This window comes from Orcinus orca, chromosome 8 (assembly GCF_937001465.1).
Source record: "Orcinus orca chromosome 8, mOrcOrc1.1, whole genome shotgun sequence".
Taxonomy (NCBI): Eukaryota; Metazoa; Chordata; class Mammalia; order Artiodactyla; family Delphinidae; genus Orcinus; species Orcinus orca.
Window position 1 is genome coordinate 8,779,799 of NC_064566.1, and position 21,193 is coordinate 8,800,991.

The window sequence follows — 21,193 nt, forward strand, 5'->3', positions numbered from 1 at the left end:
GCCCCATGCCTGCAGCGCGTGTGACCAGCCTGGCTGAACACACACTCACACCCACAAGTGCCCACACGCACACAGCGACACACCCGTGCTCACACAGCTGTGCCCTTCCACTCCAGCCTAAATGTGCACATCCCAGCAGACACTGCCGTGAACACACACCACACCTGTGACCCCACGTCTGCACGCGCAGTTGGGTACACCCTCATCCACACGCAAATCTGTGGGTACGCACAGCTGAGCCCCACATCCTCACACACTTCTACATACACGGGCTTACACATACACCTGGGCACACCCTCCCCCTTGTGCTGCCACACCCATCCACGTGCCCGCCCTCACCCCCGTGCACACATCCCTCTCCCTGGCCTGGTGCCCCACCCACCCGTAGCTCTGGCTCATCTTGTCCGGTGCCATGACCTTCGCCGAGCTCGTTGACCGCGTGGCCAGCAAAGGGCCCTTCCAGTTCCTGCACACAGTCCTGCTCGGCCTCCCGATCCTGAGCATGGCCAACCACAACCTGCTGCAGATCTTCACGGCGGCCACCCCCGCCCACCACTGTCGCCCGCCACCCAACGCCTCCGCGGGGCCCTGGGTGCTCCCCATGGGCCTGAATGAGAAGCCTGAGCCGTGCCTCCGTTTTGTGTATCCACCCAACGCCAGCCTGCCCAATGACACCCAGGGGGCCACCGAGCCCTGCCTGGATGGCTGGACCTACGACGTCAGCACCAGGGACTCCATTGTGACTGAGGTATGCCCAGAGGCCAGCCCTCTCCCTCCGATTACAGCAGGAACCCCACACTCGTGGACAGGGGAGCATGAGACCCAGGGACAGGGCACTGGGCAGGCAGAGAGGAAGGACCTGGGTGCAGAGACACGCCAACCAAAAGGTTCCGTCTCTTCACTTTCAGAGTGCAAACAGTCCTTTCTATGCCAGGCGCAGTGCCAAACTCTGGGGATACAAAAATGCACTGTCCCTGTTCCCACGGGGTCCCCACAGGGTCCACCGCCTAGCAGGGGTAACAGCAATTAACGAGAGGACCACACAAAGAAATGTCAAATTACAACTTCAAAGTACTTAAGGTTGTGACCTTAGACTACCACCTACCTCTGGGCTGGGGGCAGGGGCCAGGGGAAGCTTCCTTAAAGAAGTGACCTTGGGCAGAGATAAGGGAGTCCAGCAAGATTTAGCCAGGCAATGGGGAAAAGGAGGAAAATTCCATCTTGTGCAAAGGTCTCAAGGTGGGACAGTGTGTGGAGGAGGGGATGGACAGAGGTGAGGGTTGGAACATGCCCGAGCAGACCCAGAAAACATCTCATCCTCTCCTGCCGTCACTTATGTGTTCATCTCCCATTCATTCACATCCTCATTTATTCACTGATTCTTTTTTTTTTTTTTTTTTTTTTTTTTGCGGTACGCGGGCCTCTTACTGTTGTGGCCTCTCCCGTTGCAGAGCACAGACTCCAGACGCACAGGCTCAGCGGCCATGGCTCACGGGCCCAGCCGCTCTGCGGTATGTGGGATCCTCCCGGACCGGGGCATGAACCAGTGTGCCCTGCATCGGCAGGCGGACTCTCAACCACTGCGCCACCAGGGAAGCCCCTATTCACTGATTCTTTTACCCACCATCTCCAGGAGTTACAGAGTTAAATCAGGCTCTCGAATGACCTGGAGACCATGGTCAGATGAAGAGAGCGAAATGGGAATTTGCATTTATTGAGGATCCACAAATGGTCAGGCACGTCTTGGCCTCTGGCAGACATTGTCTCCCACACTTTGATTCCCACAATGATATTCTGTTGAAGGTGATTTTATCTCCTTTTTCATTCAAAAAAAAACTAAGACTGAGAGGAGGGAAGTGAAGGTCCAGTGCCACACAGCTGGTCAGTTTCGGAGCTGGAATTTAAAGCAAAACTCCATACTCGGCACAGGGGGACAAGCATTCATGGCAGTACAAAAGAGTGGGGGGACCGCGGGATTCTAGGGAGGCTTCCTGGAGGGGGTGACATCTGAGCAGTGAGCAGAGGCCAGTGTTTTCATTCTCCCTTCGGGGACCATGAGCCCCTCGAGGGCAGGATCTTGCTTTTGCCACATTAGAAGAGATGCATTTCAAAGTCTTAACCTGGTGCCAGTCCTGTGCTGGGCACACTATGAGCGTGGGCTCCTGGAATCCCTGGAGATGGCATCTCAGTGAGGGAAGTATTGTTAGTACCTTCAGATGAGGAAACCGAGGCTCAGCCTGGTTCAATGACTTTCCCAGGATCACATATGATTCGGACCTGGCAGAGAGACGATTTGAATCCAGGACTATCTATGTTCAGAATCTACGATTGCTATTCATTTGTCTAGTGAATATTTATTTCTGTATAAAGCACTGACTACGCGTAAGGCACTGTCCTAAGCGCTTTGTACATATTAACCCTTTTAACCTTCCTGACACCATTATAAGATAGTATGATAGGGCTTCCCTGGTGGCGCAGTGGTTGGGAGTCTGCCTGCCGATGCAGGGGACACGGGTTCGTGCCCCGGTCCCGGAGGATCCCACATGCCGCGGAGCGGCTGGGCCCGTGAGCCATGGACACTGAGTCTGCGCGTCCAGAGCCTGTGCGCCGCAATGGGAGAGGCCACCAACGGTGAGAGGACCAAGTACGGCAAAAAAAAAAAAAAAAGATAGTATGATAAGCCCATTGTTGCGATGGGGAAACTGAAGCACACAGAGAATGAGGAGATTGTTCAAGCTCTCGCCACTAGTAAGAGGCAGATTCGGGATCTGAACACAGGCACCTGCCCCAGAGCCGCGCTCCTAACCATCACATCTGCTGACTCTCATAGCCCCGGATACTCCATCCCTGTCCTATGCACTTTTTCTCCCCAGCACCCAGCCCAGTGCCTGAAATACATCCAGCATCCAACATTTGTTGACAGCTACACTCATAGTACTGAGGACACAGACTCAAGGAACTCATGAGCCCTGCCTGTCCTCCAGGTGTTCACCTGTAGTGAGGAAAGTCACCAGCAGCGTGGTGGGGTATGCAGGCTTCCCAGGGCAGGGGCTTTCAGCTGCTTTGCTATATCCCCAGCAGCTGGAACAGTGCCTGGCACAGAGGAGGCGCTCTGTGAAATAAATATTTGTGTAATGAATGGATACGAGCTTTATAAACTCAGGGTGCTCTGGGAGCCCAGAGGAGGGGCATGGAATCTGCCTGGAGGGGGAACCCAGGGGGGCTCACTGGAGTCAGCAAAGCCTGAGCTGAGGGTGAAGGAGGGGTCAGGGTTAGGGTGGGGGCTGATGCGGGCAAGTGCAGCCCAGGCGAAAGGAACAGAGTGCCTGGAGTCACATGCACAGTCACAGGAGCATAAAGAGAGCAAAGCAGTAAGGACTGCAAGAGACTCAGGAGGGCTGGAGAGGCGGGCAGCGGGCTGCGGAGGCCAGGGACACAGGGAGGAAGCGGGCCAGCAGGAGGGCCTGCCGTGGATGCCAGGGCGAAGGGCTCTGTCTCGAAGGCGACAGGGAGCCGTTGCATGGTGTTATGCAGGAGTGTGGCGTACTCAGATCGCCTTCTAAGGATCTGCACTCTGTGATCTCGGGTGGCCTCGGCCCACAGCAGCAGCTTGAAGCAGGATTTCGATCCCCAGCCAGAGATTGAAGTCAGGCCGCAGCAGTGAGAGCGCTGAATCCTAGTCACTGGACCGGTGGCCAGTGACAAGGCCCTGGCCCTTCGGCTTGGTAGAAACGAACTCCCACAAAGACAGAAAGTGGTGAAATAAGTAAAGTATTTATTAGGAGGTAAAAGGGTACATGTGGATAGACACACGGCCCAACTCAGAGAGAGAGTTGCACCCTTGTGGTAGTTTTATTTTTTTTTTGCGGTACGCGGGTCTCTTACTGTTGTGGCCTCTCCCGTTGCGGAGCACAGGCTCCGGACGCGCAGGCCCAGCGGCCATGGCTCACGGGCCCAGCCGCTCCGCGGCATGTGGGATCTTCCCGGACCGGGGCACGAACCCGCATCCCCTACATCGGCAGGCGGACTCTCAACCGCTGCGCCACCAGGGAAGCCCCCGTGTGGTAGTTTGAATCACTTATATGGGGCATTTCTTCCGGGTTTCCTTTGGCCACTCATCTCACTTTGCCTGGTTCTGAGTCCATATTTTGTTTATCTCAGGGTCCTCCCATGTGTGCGTGCGCATCTCTTAGCCAAGATGGATTCTAGCAAAGAGGCCTGTGGGTAGGTTGAGGTCACTTACTATGGAGCGGCGCCCCCTCCGTTGTTGACCTTCAAGGAGCCTTTCTGAGCACGTACAGTTGGGAAGGTCTCCTTGGCTTCAAGAATGAGGCATATGCAGTCTTTTATCTCTTATCTGGACAGGGCTCAGCTCTCCTCCCTCCTGCTACTCTGGCATATCTGTCCACAGGGGACGAACTCCAGCGGCTCAGCCTGGGGCCCATCTATCTCCTGCCCCAACTGCAGGGCGGAGAGTAGCTTGCAGAGCATTTTGGTCCAGCAGCTGCGAGACCAGTTAGCAGGTTGCCACAGGGACCCAGGACCAAGATGACAGATGGCAGGGGCAGTCGAAGTAAATACCAGAGAGGTTTGGGGGTCAGAATCTCTGGGACTCGGGAACCAAATGGATGTTGGGGTGAGGAACAGGGCAGGGGTGGGGGGCGTGGAAATGCCCCAATATCTGTAACTAAGTTTCCAGGTGTGTGGGCAACTTGCTGTACGTCTGGTCCCTGGAAGACAGAGAGAAGGGGTAAAGCCACCGTCCGTGTCCTCCAGAATCTAGACGAGGAAACAAAAATCCTACAGGAAGCAATGAAATAATAACCATCGCTGCCCTTACCGTGTGCTAACCCCTTGCCAGACAGCTCTAATCAGTTTGCTCGTATGAACGCATTTAATCCTCACAACAACTCTCTGAGGTTAGTACCTATATTATGTCCTTTTTGCAGATGAGGAAACCAAGGTACAGGTTACTGGCCCAAGGCACCACATCTTATAAATGCTGGAGCTGGGAGCCAAACCCAGGCAGCAGGGCTCCAGAGCCACCTGCCCCCACTTCCCCACCCTGTGCTCCTGGGGACTGCATCCCCCGACCACTGCACCCTGGGCTAGGTTCTGGGAAGCGCTCAGTTAATGCTGAATGAAGGCCATATGCCCTCAAAGCCCGGCAGGAGGGACTCAGACAGTGCTGAGTGCTGGGGAGTGTCTTCCCCTCCAAGGTGCACCTTGAGCTCCAGGGAGCCTGGCCAAGAGCAGAGCTTGCAGGTTTCTTTTTTTAGCTGCGTTGGGTCTTCGTTGCTGGGCGTGGGCTTTCTCTGGTTGCCGCGAGCAGGGGCTACTCTTCGTTGCGGTGCGCAGACTTCTCATTGCGGTGGCTTCTCTTGTTGCGGAGCACAGGCTCTAGGTGCGTGGGCTTCAGTACTTGTGGCACATGGGCTCAGTAGTTGTGGCTCGCAGGCTCAGTAGTTGTGGTGCACGGACTTAGTTGCTCCGTGGCCTGTGGGATCTTCCCGAACCAAGGCTCGAACCCGTGTCCCCTGCATTGGCAGGCGGATTCTTAGCCACTGCGCCACCAGGGAGGCCCAGCTTGCAGGTCTTGTACCCCGTCAAGCATCAGCTCACATCTGTACCCGCTGAGCACCCAGTCACCATTCCGGCTGTTAGGACCATGTGAATCTGCATCCCAAATACGCAGGGTTTCACCAGGCCGCGGGGTCTGCCCCCTTCTCCAGGTCGGGTCCTGGTCAGGCCCAGGCTCCCTGAGGACTCTCAGCCATGAGAACCCCTGATCAGGGTCCTCACCCAGTCAGGGAAATGTCAGTGGCCAGACCCAGCCAGGTGCTCTTAGCAGCACAGCAAGGTCAAACCCCCTCTGTCTGTGGTTCAAGCCGTGGCAAATCCATGCTCCATCACTTGGGGTGGGGTGGGGCTCCGGTCCCTCACGGGGTGGAGGTAAGACAGTGGCTGGCTTACCTAGGGGTGTGTCTCTGACATGGAGGCAGGGACCTGGGTGTGCCAGGCCTGGAGGGAAGGGTGGTAATAAGGAAGACAGCACCTGGCAACCAACTCAGTCCAGGTGACCCTGGTTAGTAGGCAAGGAGCCATCTGCCAGGTGGACAGCGTGGCACCATGAGCCAGGGCCAAGCAGCAGAGTTCACAATCTGACTCTGCCGTTTACTAGGGATGTTACAACCCCAGAAGTCTCAGTTTCCTCATCTGTAAAATGGGGTAAGAGAACAAGTGTGACCATTAAAAGAGATAATACAAGGCCAGCATTAGCACAGGGCCTGGCACCTACAAGGTGTTCAACTAATGTTTGCTGCCACCGTTGCTGTTGTGGTGGTCATGATTAATAGAGATGTCCTGAGAAGTAGGGGGTTAGTCCCCCCAGAAGAGTAGGGGGACTCCCGGTAAAAGGAGAATCAGCTGTCACAGCTCTTCCCAGCTCACCCTGGCGGCAGGGCTTTGTCTCACTCCACCCCCCAACCCAGCACAGGGCAGCACGCAGGGCCCAGCTCCACCCCCCGACAGCCGGGGACCCGGTGAGTCATCTCCCTCCCCACCTCAGTCCCCTCATCTGTAGAATGGGATAATAAGGACCTTCCCTGCAGAGGAGGCGAGGGTGGGAGGGCTGAGCTGGGTCCAGCCAGGAGCACGGGGGATTTCCCTCCCGCTTCTGATCCCATAAGCTTTGCTGGCAGAGGTGACCACACATTCCTTTCTCTGGGTTCAGCAGAGACAAGGTAGGAATTTTTCAGAAGGAGCTTTACCAGGACGTTAAGAGGAAACAAAGGCCTTTCTTTTAAGTCTGGAAAGTGTGAGGAGTGAGGACTGTGGACTCTGGATTCCCTGGAGAGGAGCCCACAGCTTCCACACCACAGAATACAGCCCTGTGGGGGCCCAGCTCAGTCTGGGAGCTCCGGAAACCCAACCCTGCAGCCCTCGAAGGCCCGGGCCTGGCCTTGGATGAGCAGGCCCTCCCTCTGAGGCCCCTGTGAGTACTCTCTGGGCCTTGGGCCTTCCCGTCCTGTCTCCAGGGCCACAGAAATCCTGTCTCCCCACACAGGTCCCTGGAGGCCCCAAGTCAGCCGCTGGAGAAGCAGAGATCCCACTCAGTGGTCCTCCCAAAAGTGGGTCTCCACCCTGGAAGTTTCCCCTGCCAAGTGTCTGGTCTTCCTCCACGCTCACCCCCAAATCCCCAGGCCGCGCACCTCCCAGACCATCTGTCCACCTCTTGTCTCCAGCTGAGCTCCTGCATCACCCCTACTTGCTCACCCTGGCCCCTGCCCTGGGCGCCCGTCCTATCATCTCCCCTTTCCTAGCCTCCAATCTGACTCTTGCGTAATGACCAGGGGGCCCCAGCTCAGCCACGTGTCTGGGCCAGCCTGACCCCGCGCCGTGGCAGCCCTCACCTAGGAAGCTGTAATCGCAGGCAAGAGGGGCCCGGGGCCATCCCCTGGGCTCTCCAGGGTCAAGGTGAACATCTGCCGTGTGCAGGGCCCTGGGCGGGTGCTTTGCTTTCCTTCTTTCACGACCCTGCGAATCTTCTTTTATGGCCGCTGTGAACGTTGCCCCTTTTTACAGAGGAATACACTGGGGTCAGATCCAGAAGGTGGCTCTCTCAGCCATGACGGTGAAATCAAGCTTTTGTAGGAAGAGGGATGGGGGTCCTGACTCCAGAATCCACGCCCCTTCTACTGCATCGCACGTCCCTGTGAGCACAGGCCTTACAATGACATGTGACAATGATAATAAAACACTATCACATAGAGTGCCGACTGTTTGCCAGGTGTAGTGCTGGGTGCTCTTCATTCCTTATTTTATTTACAATCTTGAGAAGCAGGTATTAGTATTACCCCCATTCTACAGATAAAGAGACTGAGCCCCAGAGAGGTTAAGTAACTGGCCCAGGAACTCACAGCTACTAAGTGGCAGAGCTGGAGACGCATGCCTTTTTGAGTCTTCCCAGGTACCTGGCTCTCTGGCCGTTGCGCCCCAGCCTTGGTTCCATCAGAGGTCCAAGAGTAGACAGAGGCAGAGCAATTCTCCCCAAGTTCTAAACTGGAGCTAAAAGGCCCCAAATCTAGGGAAGTTTGTTCCCCTTGTCCTTGCTCTGGAGGGAGTATGGACCATGTGTGGGGTCCCCTGGCAGAGTCAGCCTACACACACACACACACACACACACACACACACACACACACACACACACGGAGCAGGGTCCCCATCCTTGATCACACGTGGCTCGCCCTGACCGTTTACGTCACGCCTTCTTCTTTGCCGTCTGAGGGGCCTCCTGGCCTATGATTTTGCTCCGCTCCAGCTCCTGAGCCTGTCCCTCACCCTTTGGGCCTGACATCAGATCAGCCCCCTTGGCTCTGGCCTTGGCTGCCTCCTTGACCATGACTCCAGCCCATCCTGTGCTTATGTCTTATAGTGACGCATGGCTACAGCTCCCATGGACTGAGCCTTCCCTCCGGCAGCTCAGGACTCAGAGCGCTAGTTGGGTGTCCAGAAGACCTGAGTTTGAGTCTCTGCCTTGAAATGAACCAAAGCTGTGCTTGGGCAAGTTATTTACCCTCTGAGTCTCGGGTTCTTGGTCTGTAAAATGGAGATAATAATAGAACCTGGGCTTCCCTGGTGGCGCAGTGGTTGAGAGTCCGCCTGCCGATGCAGGGGACGCGGGTTCGTGCCCCGGTCCGGGAAGATCCCACATGCCGCGGAGCGGCTGGGCCCGTGAGCCATGGCCGCTGGGCCTGCGCGTCCGGAGCCTGTGCTCCGCAACGGGAGAGGCCACAACAGTGAGAGACCCGCGCACCTCAAAAAAATAAAAATAAATAAAATAAAATAATAGTACCCACTTCATAGGATTATTATGGCATCATTTGCAAAGCTTGCTCCAGAGCAGAGTAAGCCCTCTCTTTCTCCCCCACCACCTTCCTGGTATATCATCACTCAGGAAGACACCGCAGTGGGCTTCCTGTTCTTGCCTTCCTGAATCCAGCTCCCTAAGGAGTAAACATTCCAAGAAAGGAAAAAGAAGGCCAAGAACATTGGAGGGGATATTGGGAGCAAGAACTCTATGTGGAGCCGCCAAAAGCCGATAGACAAGAGGTCAGCCCAGGCCATGCCATGGGCTAGATAGAAGCTGAGTGACCGGTTCCCTCCAGTCAGCTGGTTACCTCTTCCTCTCTGGGCCTCATCGGTAAGCTATGTATAGCAACCCCGTTAATGATTCATTGGACAAACATTTAACATTTACTGTGCACCACCTACTCTGCTAGCTGCTGGGGTTAAAGCGTCAAATGAGATGTCTCTGCCCTCGGTGTGGTTACGGAATGCAGGAGAGATAGACAAGCACATAGGCAGGTAGCGTGCTATGTAATCTGTGTCCTCTTCGAGGTAAGAACGGGATGCTGAGTGTGGAAGGAGAAATGAGGAATTGCACTGGGAGTCTGGATGTGCTTCTCAGCCACTTATCCATTTCACGAATATTTACTGACTACCTGCTTGTACCAGGCAGCCAGAAAAGATGCTTCTGGCACCAGAGTAAGTGATCTTGACGTGTCTTTTGAAGGACTGACAACCTTGCTAGAGTAGGGGAAGATATCAAGTACAAAAGCAAAGAGGAACACAATAGCCTGAAGCTTCTGTAGGATCACTAGTGAAAACCTGATTACAACCACGGACCCCACGTGGCCAGGCCTACGCATGGAGTCAGGGTCAAAGGAAACATAAATCACTCTCTCAACACCTTGAAGAATGGAGACTTCAGCTACAGGTTTTCTTAACACAGAAAGCATGCCAAAATCCCTCAAAATATCTTCCCTTACCCCCCAAAATTCCAGGATGCCTTTAAAAATCTCTCCAGGGCTTCCCTGGTGGCGCAGTGGTTGAGAGTCCGCCTGCCGATGCAGGGGACGCGGGTTCGTGACCGGTCCAGGGAGGTCCCACATGCTGCGGAGCGGCTGGACCCGTGAGCCATGGCCGCTGAGCCTGCACATCCGGAGCCTGTGCTCCGCAACGGGAGAGGCCACAACAGTGAGAGGCCCGTGTACCGCAAAAAAAAAAAAAAAAAAAAAAAATCTCTCCAGTTCTCTCTATATCTGGTCCCATGCTCTTGTGTTCCCAGTCCCCTTCCGAGGTCATTCGGGGACCGAGACACACAGCAGCTCCGCCATCTTCAACACGTGGCTTCCAGAGTTGCTCTAGTTACCACCATTCCTAACCAACAGGAAGGGAGAAAGCACGCAAGTCCAGGCCAGGGATTCCCTCTTACTCAAATGAAGCGGAAGCAGCATCCACTTCTTCCACTCACACGTCACTGTCAAGAATTACACGGCCCCGTCTCGCTCCCGGATGGCCTGTCCCTTTACACCGCATGCTACACAGTACAGAATGTCTCTCTAGACACCCGCTGGCCTACTCCTTTCACACCACCTCCCTTCCTCCTCTACTCCTTTCCCTCCCCCATCCCCACACATGTACCATGCAGGCTCCCTTTCCAGCCAGAAGAGCCCTGGCCACTCTGGGCCACTGTGAGCAAGCTGGAGGACCTGGAGACTTCACCCTCGCCCAATCCCCCTCACTTCCCGGGAGGAAAGCAGAAAGAGCTCCCTGGGATGTGTGGTCCTTTGCCCGCACTGTTTTGCTTCCAAAACATTCTCATCAGGCATTTCCAGTGAATGAGATTCTTCACTTCATTACACAAGTAATTCAGGACAACTGGACAAAGGGTGCGTGCTGGGGATTAACGGCAGATTAGGCCAGACAGGTGGGCAGGGGCCAGAGCCTGAGGGCTTTATAAATCTGTGTTAACAGAGCTTTCTCTTTACCCAGAGGGCAAGAGGAAGCCAGGGGGTGCCTTAGGCAAGGCAGCAAGCTGACGTGAGAGGTGCTTCAGAAAAGCCCCTCAGGTTACCAGGGAAAGAATGGACAGGAAGGACTGAGGTCGAAGGTTGGGAGACCTGTCAGAAGACTGTTGCCGATAATACCCTCTGGGCTCAATTTCCTCAACTGTAAAATGAGGATGACAGCAGCTCTACATCGTAAGGTTGCTATGATGACTGAAAAAATTAAGGCATGGAAAGTGCTGACTTAGAACAGTGCCTGGTGCAGAGTAAGCCCTCAATATATATTGGCTGTTATTCTTTTTTTAAAATTTATTTTATGGACGTATAGCAGATTTACAATGTTGTGTTAATTTCGGCTATACAGCAAAGTGACTCAGTTACCCATATATACACTCTTCATATTTTTTTCCATTATGGTTTATCACAGCATATTGAATATAGTTCCCTGTGCTATACGGTAGGACCTTGTTTTTTTATCCATGCTATATACACCAGCTTGCATCTGCTAATCCCAAACTCTCAATCCATCCCTCCCCTGCTCCCCTCCTGCTTGGCAACCACAAGTCTGTTCTCTATGTCTGTGAGTCTGTTTCTGTTTCGTAGATAAGTTCATTTGTGTCATATTTTAGATCCCACATATAAGTGATATCATATGATATTTTGTCTTTCTCTTTCTGACTTACTTCACTTAGTATGATAATCTCTAGGTCCATCCATGTTGCTGCAAATGGCATTGTTTCATTCTTTTTTATGGCTGAGTAGTATTCCACTGTATATATGTACCACATTTTCTTTATCCATTCATCCATCAATGGACATTTAGGTTGTTTCCATGTCTTGGCTATTGTAAACAGTGCTGCTATGAACATAGGGGTGCATGTATCTTTTTTAATTATAGTTTTGTCCAGATATATGCCCAGGAATGGGATTGTTGGATCATATGGGAACTCTATTTTTAGTTTTTTGAGGACCCTTCATACTGTTTTCTATAGTGACTGCACGAATTCACATTCCCACCAACAGTGTAGGAGGGTTCCCATTTCTCCACACCCTTTCCAGCATTTGTTATTTGTAGACTTTTTAATGATGGCCATTCTGACCGATGTGGGGTGATACCTCATTGTAGTTTTGGTTTGCATTTCTCTAATAATTTGCGACATTGAGCATCTTTTCATATGCCTGTTGGCCATCCGTATTTCTTCTTTGGAGAAACGTCTCTTTAGGTCTCTGCCCATTTTTCGATTGGGTTGTTTGTTTTTTGGTTTTGAGTTGCATGAGCTGTTTGTAAATTTTGGAAATTAAGCCCTTATCGGTCTCATCATTTGCAAATATTTTCTCCCAGTCCATAGGTTATCTTTTCATTTTGTTTATGGTTTCCTTTGCTGTGCAAAAGCCTGTAAGTTTCATTAGGTCCCATTGCTTTTATTTCTACTGTATATTGGCTGTTATTCTTAATCCAAGCATAAGAGGATGAGGCCTGCACTAAGATAGCAGTAGTGGAGATAGAAGAATCCAGATTCGAGAAATATTAAAGGACTTCCCTGGTGGTCCAGTGGTTAAGACTCCACGCTTCCACTGCAGGGTCCATGGGTTCAATCCCTGGTTGGGGAAGTAAGATCCCACATGCCACTAGCGGCGGCCAGAGAAAAAAGAAGTATTTAAAAAGTTAGAAACTGGAGGATGAAGCGATTGTAACATGGGAGAGGAAGGAGTCCAAAAAGGGCTGCCAGTCACTGTGCTTCAGACCTTACAGGGAGAGGGTGGCAAGTCTCGCTGATTCTGAGATGCCCAAAAGACACCCTCCAGGTGGAGATTTCAAGTAGGCTGCTGAGTCGATGGGTCTCAAGGCCAGAAGAAAGGTTGGGCTAAAGAGAGGGGTTTGGAGTCTTCACCATAAAATAGTCATTGAAGCCACAGGAGCAGGTGGCATTTCCTGGGGAAAGTGAATAAAAAGAGAGAGATCCGCGAAGAGGCCTGGGGAACTTTTAAGGGATAGAGAGAAAGAAGGCCGCAGAGGGAGGGAAAGGAGGAAGACCGGAGGAGGCAGAGGTCAGCGGGGTCACGGGCTGCTGAAGGGAAGTCAGGTCAGGAAACAGACAGTTCCATTGGGTTTGGGGAGCAGAGTTTCAGTGGAGGGTGGGGGCAGCCTCGGGAAATGAGTGGGACATGAGGACAGGGTGACAGCCAGGATGGCTCCTTGTTCAAGAGATCTGGCTTTGAAGGGAAGAGAGAAATGAAGCAAATGTGGAAGGGAAAGAGGCTTTAAGTGGAGAGACTGGAACATAAGCAAATGACGATGCAGAGCAGTCAGGAGACAGACCGAAGGTGTGGGATGGAGGGAGGTGGCGGCGGGAGTGGCCCCTGGAGGAGAGAGGGGGCAAGCAGAGGGACCAGCCTTGCACAAGTGAAGTTGGGGAGCAGACACACAGGTAACCGCAGGACGCAGGTGAGCCTGGAGGAGCTTGAAGACAGACCTGGCTGTGGCAGCTGAGCAGACTTCACGAGCCATATGGCAGGCCACATGTGCCGAAGGGATGTTGTCGTTGCAGAACCACAGGGCCAGCCCGAAGGGGGAAGCAGCACCGGGAGCAGGGGCCAGGCTCAGGGAAGCCAAGCACCGGCGCTGGGGGAGGGAGCGCACACATGGGGGCGCAGGCTGAGCGCAGCTGAGAGGCTGGGCTGGACTGAGCCGGGTGGCCGGGTGGCTCTCCCTCTCTCCTGCGCAGTGGGACCTGGTGTGCAGCTCCAACAAACTAAAGGAGATGGCCCAGTCTATCTTCATGGCGGGCATACTGATTGGGGGGCTCGTGCTGGGAGACCTGTCTGACAGGTGAGACGCGGGGGCCTCGCCAGGGGAGGCACAACCCATGGAGACCCCCCGCCCCTCTCCATTACACCCATGCACCCCCAAAGAGGCCAAGAGCTGGGGTAGGGGGGAGAGATGGTCCTTGCTGTGTGGCCAGCCCCTTTTGGGGCCACAGCCTTCTCCCTGCCCCAAAACCCCTACAGCTTGAGTCTTCCAGCCTCCCCAGACCCGGGTAAACGGCCTCAGGGTTTTCAGACCCAGTAGTGGCTGCATGGCCGTGGAGGTGGGTGGATGAACGGCTTGGAGAGGAGACGTCCTTTGACCCCTGCTCAGGTAGCTAAGCTGGGGGTGGAGGAGATCACTCATTAACTCAAACGTCTAACTTGTCAACAAAAAAAAGCAATTACCAGCAAGGCTCTGTCTGGGGAGGGAGTTACACGCCCTGCCTGGCCCTTTGGGAGGTGGAGGGTCCAGCCCTTTGCCCCGCAGAGTCACTGCCCCTGGCCGGCTCACAGCAGCTAACGACCCTCTTCTTGTTCGAGCTGCAGATTTGGCCGCAAGCCCATCCTGACCTGCAGCTACCTGCTGCTGGCAGCCAGCGGCTCAGGCGCAGCCTTCAGCCCCACCCTCCCCATCTACACAGTCTTCCGCTTCCTGTGCGGCTGCGGCATCTCAGGCATCACCCTGAGCACCACGATCTTGAGTGAGCCACCGGGGGAGGGGACGGGGACCAGGAGTTTGGGGAGCACCAGCCTGAAGCCAAGGGCGTGGCTCAGCCACAGGCACCGGGCGACCTCGGTCAGGCAAGGCGCTGCCCCTCTCAGGACCCCAGAGGCCCCCCCGAACGTAACAACAAGCAGAGCAGCAGCAGCTCCCCCGGGCCTGGCATCTGCCGGTACATGACCTCGTTCAGCCCATACACACAAGTAGGTCAAACAAGGGACGTCACCCGCCACTGGAGAGGCAGTCAAGGCTGCAGGCTTGGGAGTCAGTCAAACCTACGTTTGAGTCCTACCTTCTTGAGCCTCAGTCACCGCATCTGTAAAATGGGGGCGATGAAACCTTAGGATCAGGGTCAGATCACGTAGCCAACGGAGGGGCAGGAGCTGGTGCCCCTTCTCGGGAGGCGCCCACCGCCCAGTAGGGTCTTAATCTGGTCCTTGGGTTCCTCCTGCAGGTGTCGAGTGGGTGTCCACCCGGATGCGGGCCATCAAGTCGATTTCACTCGGTTACTTCTACACCAGTGGCCAGTTCATTCTGCCTGGCCTGGCCTACGCCATCCCCCAGTGGCGTTGGCTCCAGTTAACCGTGTCCATTCCCTTCTTTGCCTTCTTCCTGTTGTCCTGGTATGTGACCCTCTTTCCTTCAGCCCCCTCCTTAGAGCCACCGGGATCAAACAGGAGGAGCCCATGCCTGACCAGGCTGGCTGACTCTGTCTGTCCCGAGACACCCCATCCCAGAGTCAGGAAGGGTGTTCCAGGGAGGAGGAACCACACACCGAGGCATGCGGGGAGGGAGCGCTCGGCTGGGGGCGCGGTGAGGGGGTTAGGGTCCGGCTGTGAAGAGCCCAGAAAGCCAGAGAGGCCTCGGTTTCACGTGGAGGGACAGAGAACGCCCCTGAAGGTGCCCGGGGTGCTGAGGGGCCTGACCAAACTTCCGTTCATGACATAATCACACAGAAGGACAAACCCAAGTGGGTGGGGACGAGAGATAAAGGGGAGTGACCGCGTGGGCAAGAGGAGCCTGGGAGATGAGTCTGAGGGGCATTTTGAAGGAGAAATTCTCAGTGTGTGGGGACTTCTGGATTTGAGGTATAAAGAAAAGGAAAGCTCCAACCTGAGAACCTGGGAGAAACAAGGGGTCTGGGGCAGAGACCCCGAGTAAGGACATGTGGAAGACAGGAAACCCATCTGTAGGTGGTAGTTGATAGCTGGGCCCAAAGAACAGGAAGTAATGAACAAGCCCAGGAGCAGAAATGAAGTCCTGGAGGATCCTTTATCCGGCACTTACTACATGCAAGGCCCTGTTCTGGGCACCAACCCACAACATACCAACACTCACGGCATCTCTGTGTGAAGGGGACATTAGTATTCCCATTTTACAGATGAGGAAACCGAGGATGAGAGAGGTGAAGCAATCCTCCAAGGTTACACAAAAAGACGCAGGACTGGAATGGGGTCTCCATTTGAAAATGAGAATAAGCTCCCAAGGGGACGGGCAATCTTGCAGTGAGAGAGATGGCCCGAGAGTCCAGAGTGGAGTTCGGCATGTCCACAGCCTAGGATGGGAGCCGAGAGGCGGGAGGCAAAATAAGGGCAGATGGTCAGCAGGTCCCTTCACTGTGTGACTTGGGACAAGCCCTCACCCACTCTGAGGCTCAAGATTTTTCTAGGCAAAATGGAGATACCGATGCCTGTCTCCCAGAGTTACACGTGCCTGGTCCACAGGAAGGCTCACTGATTGGAAGCCACTGTTGTCATTATTCTCAGGGAGAGGAGGATGGAATCCAGGCCCTGGCTATGGGATTTGGGAGGAAGTCACCCATCATCTTGGTAGGCGCAGGCTGAGAAGACTGTCAGGGCAGAAATAAGACCACAAGGCCAGAGGGCAGGTAGCAATGGGCCCAGGAAGCTGCCACTACCAGCAGGACCAAAGGTCTGAGGCCAGGTGACCCGTGTCCACTCCCCTGAGGGTCTCACTGGAGCCAGGTCCTGGGTGCCTGTGGGGTCCACAGCCGGAACGGACCCCACCTGGGACCAGACTTTTCCAAGCATCCCTCCTTTCTCCCCACGCCTCTGCCTCCTCCATTTCCCTTCAATTTGTGACCCTCAGGGTTTGCTCAGGGGTGAACCAATCCCAAAAGCACAGCCCGAGGGTGGGGGAGAGTGAGGTTGGCCACACGCTTGCCAACCCCAAGGCCCCATGTTGCGCTTGCAAACCGTCCCCTGACCCAGCAGAGTTGGCCTTTTGCAGGGAGAATCAAAGGGTCCTCGGACCCATTCCCTAGACCACAGCCCTAAACTTAGCCCCCTTCCTAAGCTGCCCTGGGACTGCAGCCCTGCCCCCGCTTCACCCAGGACCTGGAATTGGGCCCAAGGACGGCTGGGGACGTGGACGTGTAGGACCCTCCAGCTGTCCAGCCTCGAGCATGCCAACCCTTCCCCAGGCCCCACCTGCCTTGGCCTAGGGCCCGAGGCTCCTAGCTAAGAACAACACCCAAGGATAACACGCTGCCCGGGGGTCGGGGGCAGGGGAACGGCTCTTCTGGAAAGGGAAGAAGAGATCTCTGGAATTTGTGCCGGCTGCAGGCAGCCCAGGTGCAGAGCTTGACCAAGTGTAAATTCCATGAAACGTGCAGTAAGGCGGCTCGGGTTTCTGGTCCTCCTAGCCTGCGGCCCTGGCTCTTGATCGTTTTCCAGCCTCTCAGAGGAAGGTGGGGGTGGGGGTTTGGGAGCCGCTGTGACTCGGTTCTGGCCCCCAGGTGGCTGCCAGAGTCCATACGCTGGATGATCCTGTCTGGAAGGTCCTCCAAGGCCCTGAAGACATTCCGGCAGGTGGCGGCCTTCAATGGCAAGAAGGAGGAAGGAGAAGCACTCAGCCTGGAGGTAGAGACCCAGAGGGACTGTGGTCTTGGGCACGAACCTGGGCTCTGCGCTTGGACTGTCCCCTCCTCTTGCCTCTGTTTCCCCTGCTCACAAACTACATCTGATGCCCTAAGCAAGCTCTTCCAAAGGCACCAGGCCTGCACCTCCCTCTCTTCTCCCTCTGCCCACCAGCTGGTCGCTAACGGACCCCTCCCCTTCCTCTGCCCCAAGGAGATCAAACTCAACCTGCAGAAGGAGATCACCTTGGCCAAGGCCAAACACAGCATAGCTGACCTGTTCCGGACACCCATCCTGCGCCGTGTGACCTTCTGTCTTTCCCTGGCCTGGTAACCCACCACCCCTCCCTGCCCACACCCTAGCACCCCTGCCAAGCAGGGGTCATGTACAAGGCCTCTGGCAGGCTCACCTAAGGGCAAGGCCTAAAATACCTGCAAGAAGAGTCAAGGGATCCCCTCCTCAGGGTTGCCCCAGTCCAGCCCCAACCCCAGAAATCTCTGGCATCCCTGCCCCACACCCAGGTCCAGCCATAAGGGTCTGCTTCCTCCTGGGGTCACACCCACCTCACCCACAGGGCAAATTTTCCAAACACCTTCACCAGCTCACATCCCTACCATGTGAGCTGTGCCTCTCTGTCCCTGCCCCCCACTGGTTCCGCTCTGCCCTCTGGGACCCCACAGAACAAGCCTGGCTCTCAGGGCTTCAAGATTTAATGACAGAAATTGTGATTCTTCTAAGTCTTCTCTTTTGCCCGACATCCCACATCTCCTTCAAAGCCCCTTCCGTGACCTGGTTCTGACGCCCTTCTCATCCTGGCCACCCCCATGTGAAAAGGATTCAGTATATCCAGCAACTCTTCAAAAGGGATTCCACAATTCTGAGAGGGGGAGGGGAGGCATCTGACCCATGTGTGCAGCCCTGGGGACTTTCACCTCCCCCATCTGAATGTTAAACCATTACCCAACAAAGAGAGATTGTTTACTGCCTCCTTTGGTCTCCAAGAGTCCCTCCAGGACCGATATTCTCTGGAGTCAATTATATGACACTTTGTCACCATATCCTAGACCATGTCCATGTCAGACATAACCAATCAATCCCAGCACTCTCTCACTGAGCCCAGACACAATCTCAGAGGCCTCAAAACACCACTGAAGCAGCCCCTATCGATCTGTTGCAGTTGGGACAAGAAATGAAACTATTCATCATCCTGGTGACCCAATGAGCAGTATGGGGAGAGGCCCCCACCCGGCTGTGGGTCCTAATCACTCACTCTCTGACCCTCAGGTTTTCCACCGGTTTTGCCTACTATAGTTTGGCTATGGGTGTGGAGGAATTTGGCGTCAACCTCTATGTTCTCCAGCTCATCTTTGGTGGGGTCGATGTCCCAGCCAAGTTCATCACTATGGTCTCCATAAGCTATCTGGGCCGGCACACCACGGAGGCCGTTGTTCTGCTCCTGGCAGGAGGATGCATCCTGTCTCTCATCTTTGTGCCTTCGGGTGAGAAGCTGGGTCGACCCCCAGAACCCTCTGAAAGAGGCTGACCCGTGAGACCAGTGTGTCTGTGGGCCTCACAGGCTGGGAAGCGGGGTTCCAGGGACTCCAGATCTGCTGAGTCTGCCTCTAGTTCACTGTGTTACCTTGAGCAGCTCCCTGTACTCCCTGGGGCTCAGGTTTCTCGTCTAGAAAATAACACAGGTGGGCTGGATGACATCAAAGATCCTTTTCAGATCTGACTCAGGGCAAAGTATGGTGGTGTCTACACAGTGAGAGGAAGTGCTCGGGATTTGGGTGTTGCCCGGGTGACATCGCTGCAGAAGACAAGCTTGGATGGGGAAACCTCAGAGCCCAGTGCTCAAGGAACACCCCACAACCTACTCCACCATGACCTTGGAAAAGCCACTTTTACTTTATATAGATGTTTGTGTGTTGATACACCTATATCCTTCCAAAGGGACTGGAGATATTTTTGGACAAAAACAGATACAACAAATTATGAGAATAGGGAATCAGAGCCAGGGAAAAACCCAAATGCAGCAGGACACAAGCCTGCAAAGCACTGGGAATAGCAGAGGGGCTACTACTCAGCTTTAAGTTTCGATGTGAGCTGCCCGGCAGCCAAAGCAAAGAGGGAGACAAGGTCTCTGAGGAGTGAGAACACTCAGGGGCTCCTGAGCCCGCAAGGTCTACTGCCTTTTCTTTCCTGTGCAGACTTGTTGACCCTGAGGACAGTACTGGCTGTGTTTGGGAAGGGATGCTTGTCCAGCTCCTTCAGCTGCCTCTTCCTCTACACGAGCGAGCTATACCCCACTGTCATCAGGTAGGTGCTGGGCCTGGAAGCGGCCCAGCCAAAGGATACAGGGGCAGGTGGGATTGTGGCCCCTGTCCAGGGGTCCCAGAGCTGTTTTTTGAGAACCCGCACAGAGGCTGCCAATCTCTGCTCTGAACTCTCCCAGGCAAACAGGTATGGGCATAAATAACCTGTGGACCCGCGTGGGAAGCATGACGGCCCCACTGGTGAAAATCACCGGGGAGCTGAAGCCCTTCATCCCCAATGTCATCTTTGGGACCATCGCCCTCCTGGGAGGCAGTGCAGCCCTCTTCCTGCCTGAGACGCTCAATCGGCCCTTGCCAGAGACTGTTGAAGACTTAGAAAACTGGTCAGTCCCCTGTTTCTGGCCCCACCAGTCCTCCTCCTTGGGGAAGCCCAGGGCTTTTCCTGAGCTCTCTTTCCCTAGGTCCCTGCAGGCAAAGGAGCCAAAGCAGGAGCCAGAAGCGGAAAACGCATCCCAGAGGATCCCTCTGCAGCCTTGTGAACTGGGCCTGGGCCCCAACTGAAGGCAACAGACCCTCCTTTCCCTGCCCTCCAGAGACTAATCCCAGCCAGGTCCTTGCCTGTTTCTGGGCTCCACAGGCACCTTGGGGAGGGTCCTGGGTGCAACTATGCTTCTAGGACACAGTCCTCTGAGAGCTTGGTGGAGTTATCTCCACCACCACCGGGGCTCCCCAACCCAGCCCTGGCCAGTTCAAAAGTTTGGCCACAGGCCTTTGCACACCCCACCTTGCCCTCACCCTCCCTGCAGCCCAGGCCCTGCCATTCTTCTGTCCAGCCCTTCCCCACTGACCACTTCCCCCATTGTTCCCACTCCCTTCCCCTTCTTGCTCCCACCCGTTTCTTCAATGGGAGGTTTCAATAAACAGCAGTGAAGAACTCAAGCCATGCTGCTCAGGAACAGGGGTGGGAAAGGGGGCAGGGCCTGGTATGGACGTGTGAGCATGTGCATCTGCCCATCCACACTGGCATGTACATACAGGTATGGGCACACAGGTACATGCAAGGTGGGCTGATGTGAACACATGTGTCCAGTGCGAGCACACTGACGTGTGTATACGCCAAGCCTGTATTGGTTGACTTGGACTGCTATAACAACATGCCACAGATAGAAACACTTAAACAATTTCTTCCTCACAGTTCGGGAGTCTGAGAAGTCCAAGATCAAGGTGCTGGCAGACTCAGTTCCTGGTGGGGGCCCCATTCCTGGCTTGCAGATGGTCAGATACCTTCTCACTGTGTCTCACGTGGCGGAAAAGAGATGAATCGAGCTTTCTGGTTTCTCTTCTTTTTTTTTTTTTTGCGGTAAGTGGGCCTCTCACTGTTGTGGCCTCTCCCGTTGCAGAGCACAGGCTCCGGACGCGCAGGCTCAGCGGCCACGGCTCACAGGCCCAGCCACTCCACGGCATGTGGGATCTTCCCGGACTGGGGCACAAACCCGTGTCCCCGGCATCGGCAGGTGGACTCTCAACCACTGCGCCACCAGGGAAGCCCTCTCTTCTTTTAAGGGCACTAATCCCATCATGAGGGCCCCACCCTCATGACCTCATCTAACTCTAATTACCTCCCAAAGACCCCACCTCCTAGTACCATCACATTGGGTG

At 54.8% G+C, this 21,193-nt stretch overlaps 1 protein-coding gene across 1 annotated transcript; it reads left to right on the plus strand.

Moving 5' to 3' along the window:
* The first annotated feature begins 404 nt into the window (after window positions 1-404).
* On the plus strand, window positions 405-20,438 carry SLC22A8 (solute carrier family 22 member 8). The gene is given in 13 exon segments (XM_049713538.1): window positions 405-748; window positions 13,577-13,680; window positions 14,205-14,359; window positions 14,834-15,002; window positions 17,138-17,165; window positions 17,168-17,230; window positions 17,232-17,261; window positions 17,472-17,587; window positions 18,543-18,757; window positions 19,469-19,577; window positions 19,714-19,879; window positions 19,881-19,997; window positions 20,000-20,438. Coding segments are annotated over 13 exon segments (1,704 nt in total). The 5' UTR covers window positions 405-412; the 3' UTR covers window positions 20,096-20,438.
* Window positions 20,439-21,193: the final 755 nt, after the last annotated feature.